The 9,667-nt window shown below is 56.7% G+C and overlaps 1 protein-coding gene across 6 annotated transcripts in view; it reads right to left on the bottom strand.

Annotated features, from left to right (window-relative positions):
• Nucleotides 1–9,667, bottom strand: part of Arvcf (ARVCF delta catenin family member) — a 58,810-nt gene that overhangs the window by 1,797 nt on the left and 47,346 nt on the right. For 3 of the 6 annotated variants that reach the window (XM_021209470.1, XM_021209474.1, XM_029544792.1), the window contains 16 exons: nt 9,109–9,267; nt 8,404–8,930; nt 7,024–7,523; nt 6,207–6,390; nt 5,565–5,682; nt 5,075–5,246; nt 4,538–4,555; nt 3,697–3,768; nt 2,554–2,681; nt 2,180–2,330; nt 1,710–1,908; nt 1,492–1,603; nt 1,309–1,396; nt 1,050–1,103; nt 690–775; nt 25–144 (listed from right to left, as the gene is read on the bottom strand). In XM_021209470.1, coding sequence (XP_021065129.1) covers nt 37–144; nt 690–775; nt 1,050–1,103; nt 1,309–1,396; nt 1,492–1,603; nt 1,710–1,908; nt 2,180–2,330; nt 2,554–2,681; nt 3,697–3,768; nt 4,538–4,555; nt 5,075–5,246; nt 5,565–5,682; nt 6,207–6,390; nt 7,024–7,523; nt 8,404–8,930; nt 9,109–9,267 — 2,676 coding nt within the window. In that variant the 3' untranslated portion in view covers nt 25–36. The remainder of the gene's footprint in view (nt 1–24; nt 145–689; nt 776–1,049; nt 1,104–1,308; nt 1,397–1,491; nt 1,604–1,709; nt 1,909–2,179; nt 2,331–2,553; nt 2,682–3,696; nt 3,769–4,537; nt 4,556–5,074; nt 5,247–5,564; nt 5,683–6,206; nt 6,391–7,023; nt 7,524–8,403; nt 8,931–9,108; nt 9,268–9,667) is intronic. The other 3 variants (XM_021209472.1, XM_021209475.1, XM_029544791.1) reach the window with 2 other exon arrangements.

The raw sequence follows: 9,667 nt of genomic DNA, 5'->3' as shown, positions 1-9,667 counted from the left end.
GGCAAACCGGAGGGAGGAACGTACCAGGCATGCAAGCTAGACCCAGGAGTCAACAGGCTGAGGCTTAGCGTCCCCCACGGCGTCCACCAGCCTGACTGAGGGCCTGCTGGGCCCAGGCGGAGGGGCCTTCCTGCCGGGATCAGGCTGCAGTGCATGGTGGGTGGGCAAACAGGAGTTAGAAGCAGAAAATAAAAGCAGGTTAACTGCAACTAAGGGTAGTCTAGGCTGGTTGATGTGTACAAGGAAGGGCTGGCATGGAGGGCCTGCCAAGGCAGTACAAGGAAGCCAAGCTCTAGGGTTGGTTATGGCTCACACATGGATGTACCCAGAGGCTGGTACGTGAAGCCAGGATACTGGCACACAGGTGGTAGATGCTGCTTGCTCCAGGGGACCACAGTAAACACCTTGCCCATACACATGTAAGAGAAGGGTACAAATCCGTTTGCTTGGACTCTCTGGACCTATGCAGCCTGTGGCCAGGCAGAGCTGCCCCTGTCCGCTTCTCTGTGGCAGGTGCGTGCACCAGACCTCTCAGTGCTGAAGTCTGACTGATGATGGATATATGGGCTACTTCCTGGGCCCTGCAAGTGAGTGCCACTCCAGCCGTGTCCCCGAATTCTGATTAGGCTCAACACTATCTGGCTGTTCTCTTGTCAGGCCTCCCTGGGTACTTGCTTGCTGTTACTCACTCTCAATAGTTCCTTCTCAGAGGTGTCCCCTGTGGAGTCACTGCCCAGTGTCCTCCTCTCCCTCCGGTCAACTGTGGCGTAACCATCTGTAGGGGGAACAGAGCATGGAATAAATGGAGTTCTGGGGAAGTCACCATGGGGATAGGTGATCTTCCTTTAGCCCAGATACAGAAGGCCCTGGGATGGGGGGACTTCTGGTCTAAGTGCCAGCTCCAACCAGTCCTGAGGCCTCCAAATCAACCACCTATCTTTTCTCCAGTTGACATTTTATCATAGCAAGGCCTTCTCGGCATCGCCCACGATTACACCCTGAAACCAGGTGGTCCTCCCCAGTCCTCTTGCCTGCACACCTGCACTCACCTGGACCAAGGGTATCCATGGGGATCACATCCCGGGTGGTTGACTTCTCCCCATCTGCAAGGCATGAGCAGGTATCCGTGAGCAGTGTGCAGGCATGGGGAGGGCAGGACAGACATGCTCGCCATAGGACAGTGCTTAGTGTCCTCTGTCAGGAGTCTGTCCTGTCTCCCTAACCCCACCTACCTTGAGCATTAGCAGGTGGGAGCTACCCTTAAGCCTCAGGGTAAGTCTCATGTCCCTCTCCCCTGCTTGTGCTCACCAAGGCTCTTGTCTACCAGTGGCAGTGTGCTGTCATCAAAGCCGCCAGAACTTGGTGTCCCTTTGGGTCCTTTGGCAGTGCTAGCAGACTAAGGAGTCACAAAACACAAGGAAGAGGTAAGGTCCAAGAAACTCCCGCTTGGGATCAGATGTCGCAGTGAGAGAGAAGGCAGGGCAGCTGCACCTGGAAGCGTGCCTTCGTCCAGCCGTCCCTCTGCAGGGCTCCACGCAGCTCCTTGTAGCTCCATACAGTCTGTAGCACGTGTGATGCTGCCTTGGCCTCCCGCACTGACTGGCTGCAGCAGCAGCAGCCAGGGCTGGGGTCAGTGGCCTACCGCATCCCAGTCTCCCTCCATCCCCAAACCCACCCGGCCCTCCTCAGCAGGCCCTGCCCTCACCCACCTGGAGGCCACAAGTGCCACCAGGGAAGGCACACCACGGGCCTGCAGGAGGGAGCGAGCATTGTCCAGGCTGTCGGACACGATCTCATGGATGGTGTTGAGCACGGCAACCACAGTATCCTCCTCCAGGGGGGCACTGGGGTGAGCGGGAGCCTGTGCATTGCGAACATTCCGAACCAGCTCTGTCATGGCATAGCTCCCTAAGAGGTAGGGTCAGACATTAGGACATATCTCTGCCCTACCCCTGTGGGAAGGACTGGCATTCAGACAATGGGTATCACCAGACACAACCTTTGCTAGCGGGTTGAGCCTCAGGGACTGGGAAAAGAAGACCTAAGCTCCTACAGCTCAGCGTAGGACCAGCCCAACCACCTGGAAGGAACCTGGTCCCCCGAACTTTATCCTCCCACAGCCTGTTCCCTGTACCTGCCCCACTTCACAAGCCCTGGCCTATCGCAGCGGCATCCTCACCGATGAGGTCTTTATTCCGCTGGTCTAGGGAGAGATTGCGCAGTGCGATGGCCACAGCACGCACCACCTTGTCAGTCTCAGACTGTAGCAGTTCCACCAGCACTGGCAGCCCACGTTCCTTGCGCACTGTGGCACGGATGTATGTGGCCCACTGTGAGGGTGGCAGAGAAAGTGACTGCTCAGAGGGGGGCTGCCTCGCACAGCACCAACCACACTGGCCAAGGCACAGTGCTCAGTGCCTCCTGACCCTGAGGATGTGCTGTGTCTCTTCTCCCACTGGCCCAGGTGGAGCTAAGGGCTCAAGGCAGAACCACTGAGGTATCTGGCACTCCCTCTGTCCAGGTCTTTTCCTCCCTGCCAAACTGACTCCTCACCGTCCAGTTGCCAGCACTGAGGTTTTGCAGGGCACCGGCTGCAGCTTCCAGGGTGTTGAAGTTCCGGCTCTCCGTAAGGAGTGAGAGGTAGAGACGTACCACCTCCGGCTGGTACAGCAGCTCAAAGCCTAGATCCAGGGCAATGGCAGCTCAAAGTCATTGTTAAACTCCTCTCCCTACCTCCAGCCTCTTCTTATTCATTGTTCCGGAGGTAGGAAGCAGGACAGATACTGAAGTCATGTTTAACATCAATTCATGTCCCCATTCAGATAGGCAAACCAATGGTGAGCCAGGGGGTAAAGCACGAAGATGAGGCTATCCCTTAACCCTGGGTCACCTGGATGCACATCCAGGAGGGAGGTAGAGCGAGATAGACACTAGCAACAGAACCTCCCTTCCCTGGATGTGCCCAGGACAGCACCCCTAAAAACATGGTTTACCTACCCTATCTGACCATAGGGACCACCCTCACCAGTGAGTAACAAAACTGTAACTGTTGTCCACCTCTAGCAGCATCCCTAGGCAACTATTCCAGGCTCTCCAGTATCCCTAGGCAACTATCCCAGGCTCGCCAATGACTGAGGCCCAGCCTAGCAGCAAGAATGGTGGCCAGCAGAAGGCCTCATGGGTAAGAGCTAAGGTACCTTCAGTCCTGGCCCAGTTAGGGGCATCTGGGTTCTTTTGATATCCTGGGCTTGGCTGGGCCCACCAGGGCAGTCTCTCACTGAGGCTAGTCCACAGTGCACTGCACAATGTCAGTGGAAATCCAGCAGACATAACAGACAGCAGGGGTGACCCACCCTGGACTGCAGATGTCCGTTCTTATATCCTGGCCCCTAGGTCATGCCCCTTTGATGTAACACAGCTTGGTCACTGTCGGTGTCTCTCCAACCCATGTACCTCTCTCTCACTTGCTGCGTGACTAAGAAAGAGCTTACCTGAAACGACTTGTACATACCGACTGAACCCTCCGGGGTTGCCAAGCCTGGGCCATTCTCTAGGGAACCCCACTCTGATGGGTTAGTCTGTTTATATACCTGACCCTCCAACCCCAGGCCTTCCTGGCCTACTCAATGGCGCAAAGTTTTGACCCCTGGCTGGCACTAGGCCAGGCTCCCCAGCTCTGCCTCTTTATCCATTCACCTTTCGCAGCCTCAGTTCGTTTAGGCAGGTCCAGTGTGTCAAAGTTCCGGTCCATCTCTGCATCCTTCTTCCCTGGAACAGAAGGGTGGTACGAACTGAGAGGGAGAGTCCATGACAGACGAGTGTGTGGCAAGAGTTAGGCACAGCCCTCTCCTGCTCAGAGCCCAAAGGGGGACACTAAGACACCCTGGCAGAGATGTACTGTCCTCAGAGAAGTCAGGCTAGCCCAGGACAGTGGTGGCACTGGAGCGTAGGAACAGCCTAACCGTGTCCTGAGTACACAGGCCTCCCTCTCGTCAGGGACATTGATGCAGCATGCCAGACCACAGTGTAGCAAGGCTGGCCTAAAAGTTCAATCCAAGGGGAAAACTTCCCCTAGTTGGGGACCAGCCGTCAGCCAACCTATAGCAGCCAGCAAGCCACTGCAGATGACCTGGTGTTCTTGCCCCTGCTTACTTGTATGTACTTCTGTGCTACACCTAACCCATGTCATCGGAGGGGCAGATGGTCCCCTGGTGCTGGCCACTCCTAGGCCCTGCCCACTGTTTGCTCTGTCCCAGTGTTGGCTTGGTAGCTTGTTCTAACTTTGTAAGCAGCAGCCCCTGGGGCCTCCCCACCAGCCCAGGGCTACATTCCAGCCTCTGTCATGTCTATGCAGTTGTCATGGAGATGGCTGCCCTTCCAGGAGACTGGGGGGGTGGGGCAGGGCCTGAAGGCTGGATGGCATCCCAGCTGCCCTATAGTTGCCATGGAAATAACTGTCCGAGCCTAGGTAACAGAGTGTTACTCTGTTGCCCACTGCACTCGCCAGACCTGGACAGCAGAACAGACAGGGACTCACCTTGATGGAACCACTCCTCTGGGCGGCCGGAGGAAGCACAGGAGAGAGGAGATGAGCCTGAGCAGGAGTACCCTCCCACGACTCACACTCCCACCCATGGCAGGCCAAGCAAGCTACTGTGCAGCCTCACTCCGGGAACTCCGGGGAAGGACTCAGTACCCGGAAGGTACAGGGCAGAGCACCTGTCCCACTGCTACAGCTGGGGGATGCAGGGACCTGAACCTGTACCCTGCAAGTGCTCAGGGCACCTGGCCAGGTGAAGGAAAGGGCTGTGCTCTGCAGGCTGTTCTGTGAATAGCCAGGTAGTGTCATTTGTGGGCGCTCAGATCCTTCCCCAGAGGAGACAATGGTAATAGCATCCCACGGCAGGAAAGGGTTAAGGCTAGGCCTGGAGTCTGCACCTTTTCCACTTGCTGCACACCCATGGGGACTGACTAGATGTCTTCAGGACTCCGAGACCACTGCCATGGACATGGAGAGCCCCGAGCCTTGGAAGCAGTGAGAAAGAGACACATCTCCGCCGTCTCACCCACCCACCTTTCGCTTTCTTGCCACCAAAGCAGCTGGCGTCATCCTTCCTCCTTCGCTGGGAGGTTGTAGCACTGCCCTGGATTCCAGGCTCCGCCTCCTGGTACCTGTCAGCCCCTGGAACTTCCTTGTGCACGTGGTAGGACAGGTTCCGCATGATGCACACGCAGTTCTCTACTGACTGTAGGAAGAGGTGGCCTGGTTGTGCAGAAAATACTGGACAAGGGGGCTGCTGAGTGTCCAGACCCTTGTGTGAAGCCATGGCTAGTTAACACCGATGGAACTGTCAGCCTAAGATGGGGAGAACTGCAGGACTGACCCTGTTGTCATTGTCCCTGTGCCATGTGAGGAGGGACTGTGTGCCTTGTTCTGGATAGTTACAACCTGTTCTCATCTGTGCCATTCTGGGGTACTCCCTGTGACCCTTGGCCTCTGTTCCTGTGACCCTCGGGCTCTGAGAATTTGGAGGGCAGGCTGGTTCCCCACCTGCCCCACCCACCTTATTGTCTGTGTCCTTCCTGCCCACAGCTGACTGCAGGGCATGTAGGAGAGCATCCACCAGCCCTTCGCACTCACGGAGTCGCCGCCGGGCCTCTGCACCATCTGAGCTCACGTTCCTGGGTGGGAGGGAGCAGGGCCACCAGTGACTACCCCCCACCCCACCCCCATTTTTGTTCCACTTAATTCCCCAGACCACTAGTCACGGGGACTTTTATCTGCGCAGTAGGCCCTGCTGGATCACAGTGAAGGTGAACAGGGTGGCCTCTCCCAGACAGTCAGGCTTTAGCCTTGTATTGGGGGTGGGGGTAGGGGTGGGGGACAAGTCCCCGTGCTCCCAGCTGAACTGGAACAGGATAGAGATGGGCCCCAAGAGGCCAGAATCCATGATATGTAGGTAATTCTGCGCCTTCCTCCCCACAACAGTTCCCAGGACCCTGTAGGGTCACAATGATACAAAGCTGGTGGACAGGCAGGACCCCGGGATGCAGGATTCTATCTGTGGGTGTGAGCACATCTCCACTGGAAATCCCAGAGACCTGGGATGTGGCTCAGGAACGCCTAAACTGTGAACAAGCTGGGATATAAACATGACAGCTCCTGCCACCCTACAGACAGGCCTGTACCCCAACCCTGCCCACACCTCAGGCAGCCCGACGTGTTCTTGAAGACTGTTGTCCACTCGGCATCCCGGGGCTTCGAGTCTTCGTTTGGCTCTCGCTCCCAGCCAGAATGGGGCACGATGACCTCATGGGTCAGAGTCTGTAAGCCGTGGTCAATGATGACCATCTTCAGGGGCTCGTAGGATGACAGGTTCCAGAGTGTGCCTGTAATGTGCCTCTAGTCAACACTGTTGACCATGACCCTACTGCCTCGGCCTCCCCAGGGATGACACTTACAGTCTGCTTCTGCTTTCCCTCCTTGTCCTCTAGCCAGCGCCTGAAGCTAGCATAGTTGCTACTGTTTTTGTGGGGGTTGGGAGTAGAGAGCAGGGATAGGAAGCTGTCCCAAAGCTGGCCCCCAGGGCCTTTGCACACGTTAGGCAAGCATTTCTACTGAGTGACACTCAGTTCACATAAGGAACACTGAAAGCTGTAAGAGGTTCAGGGCCCTATACAAGATGTATGTATAGGCAGCACTTAGTAGGAGCTTTCAGTTAACAAGGAAAAGCTATAGGAGAGGCCTAACCAGTGATAGTTTATCCCCTCTAGTCCCTGTTACACCCGAGTGGGTGGACTGGCAAATGCTCCTGAGACCACAGGACCATAGACACGGTCCTGTGACTCCCAAGCTCTCCAAGGCACAAGCTCTGGGTTAGGAACCAGGGCGGCAGGATCTGGTGCCAGCAACCCCACGGTTGAGAGAGTTGGGGACCCATCCCAGCACATGGGCCTGCTATACTGTTTCCCCAGTTTCGGGCTGAGCCACGCTCATGTCAGCCATGGCCAAGGCCCACTCACCAGTGACTAGCTCACGGACCTCATTGTCACGGGCAGCCCGCAGCAGGCGCACCAGGGCTGGCACGCCCCCGCAGTCCCGGATGGCGGCCTTGTTGTCAGCATCCCGGCCATAGGAGAGGTTGCGCAGTGCCCCACAGGCCCTGCGCCGCACCTCAGCCCGAGGGTGATCTAGTAATGCCACAAGCAGGGGGAGCCCACGCAGCTGCCGCACTCGCCGCTTAATACCCTCGTTCTCAAAGCAGAGGTGCTGCAGGTAGGCTGCAGCGTTGGCTTTCACAGGGTCCACAGGGTGCCGCAGCATGGCCAGCACCTCTGGCAGCTCGGGGTCCCGCCACCGTGGCTCCTTGCGGGTGCTATCCACCGAAGGTGAGCGCCGCACAACTCGGTCCAAGCTGCCCAGGCTGCCCCTCTCAGGCTGGGCCAGAGGGGCTGTTGCTGCTGGGAATGGGGGCCGCTCTTCTATCAGCTCACCAGCATCGTCTGCGGTGTCTTCAAAGGCCCTGTGTGGATGAACAGATCCTGCCAACACCTTCACAGTTAGCTGCCAGCCCAAACCCCACCCCACCCCCATCTTGTCCAGGGGTCTAGGAATTCCCTGCCAAGGGGGACTGACAGCATCCTGCATCAGCCCCAAACAGGGTGGATACCAAGAGGTGTCCAGCCCAGCCTAGCCAGTGCTGCTGCAAGGTCAAGATTACAGCCCAATGTCAGGAAGTTTGCTTCTTAACAGTGTTACTTAATCGTGACTTAATGTCAGTGTGGCATCTGTTGGGGACAGGGCAGGACTCCCACATCCTTTCTGTAATACCAGCTGACTATACCAGTAAAGGAGTAGAATATTGTCCCTGTGCGTGGTCACTCCAATTAGACCATCTGACAAGGACATGGTTTGGCTCTCTACCTTATGAACTCTCATACCCACTTCCCAGGAAAGGGACTAAGGCTAGAAAGGTCATGTAATTTGCCCAGAGTCGCATACAAACTCTAGACTTGGGCTGTGGTCATGTTTCCATGCCACAGATCTAAATGGGAATAGCATAAAGGGCAGGATCAGGGGTCATAACAAGAAGGACCAGGGCCCCTGGGGCTGAGCTGGTGTGCATGGGGAGACCAAGGCACAGAAACTTGAGAGGCCTTAAGCAGAGCCACACTGAAAACATCTGATTGCCCGGGTCTTCGTGGCCAGCTGGCTGGTTAGTTATTAGCACCTGTGTCACCAGGAGCATGCCCACCATCTCAGGCCTGCTCTTGTTGCTATCCTTGAGGTGAAATGGAGGCTATTCAAACTGAAATACAGCCTGAAGACTTTGGGAGACTCTGTAACTGGGGAGTGGAAGGGAGAGTTCCCAGAAGAGGCGGCCACAAGCGAAAGGTGCTCACCTGGCACGAAGGCCCCGCCCGTACTCAGGTCTTCTCCGGGTTGCCGTGCTATAGTCAGGCTCCAGGTCGGGGCCACCCTCATCATCTGCAGCTAGGCTCCGTGTATCATCCTCCAGGCCATATGGTTCAGCTTGGAAATGCTCAGGCAGAGAGCGGCCACTTGGTGGTCCAGATTCAGAGCCCATGGGGAAGGCTTCTCGGCGGCCAGGCAGTGTGAAACAGCCATCACCAGGTCCCGGGCCCAGGAGGCCAGTACGTGGTGGCCGTACCCCAAGCCCTCGGGACAAGCTGCCATAGCTTGGAATATCACGGGGCTCAGGGCCATCGGGAAAGCCACCTCCACTGCTGTGGTAGGCTCGGGAGAGCGTGGCTGCTGGACCACCACCACGAAGTAGGTAATGCCGGTCCAGGGGCCCATCAGCAAAAGAGCCAAGTGGAGGGCCACCATCCAGCAAGGGGAGTCCATCTGGGCCCAAAGGCACCTGGCGTACTGTCCTTGTGGTCACAGTCTTGACTGTCTTAGTGACCTGATGGACAAGAAAGTAGCAAATGGGTTTAGTGGCTCTAGAGACCAAGACGGTGCCAGGGTGGCCTCAATTCCCCATCTAAACAAGTGGTTCTTGGCAGCCAGCTCGCACGCCTGTTCCACAGAGGGACAGCTATGCTTGCCCAAGTTACTCTCTTCTTGCCTGAGTCCAGCCATACCTTAGTCTCAGTCCGCCGGGTTGTACCATCTTCTGATGTGACGATGGATACGTGAGAGGTGGGGGTGCCAGGGTCTTCCTCCACGGTCACTGTCTCCTCCAGTACCTCGGGTGCCTCTGGCATCGTGGCCAGCGATGCCTGGCTACCCGGGCTCTGCTCCTAGAGAGAAAAGGGTGTCAGAGGTCAATGTCCATATATAACTCACACTGCCTTGTGCACCTGCTGACCAGGGGTTATCAGTTCCTCAGACTGGGGCTGAGGTACAAGGCAAGTCCATCTGGACCGAAAGACACCTGGCAGGCTGTCCTTCTAGACAAGAAAATAGTATAGGGGCTTGTTGGCTATGGGAGACAGTGTCCTAAGTCAGGGTGGTCTCAATTCTCCTGGGTCCACGGTGGCCTCCCTGAGCTTCGCGGTTCTGCCTTCCTCCTTACTACCATCCTGCACAGAGGCATGGTGGGGGAATCGTAGGCAAGATAGTTATGGACTGAGGCCCACTTGTGTATTAGTCAGACTAGCCAGCATGGAAGCCAACCCCAAGACAGGCCAGTTCCTGCTG

The sequence above is a fragment of the Mus pahari genome, chromosome 12 (genome assembly GCF_900095145.1).
Source record: "Mus pahari chromosome 12, PAHARI_EIJ_v1.1, whole genome shotgun sequence".
Taxonomy (NCBI): Eukaryota; Metazoa; Chordata; class Mammalia; order Rodentia; family Muridae; genus Mus; species Mus pahari.
This window is presented reverse-complemented; position numbering and strand designations above follow the sequence as displayed.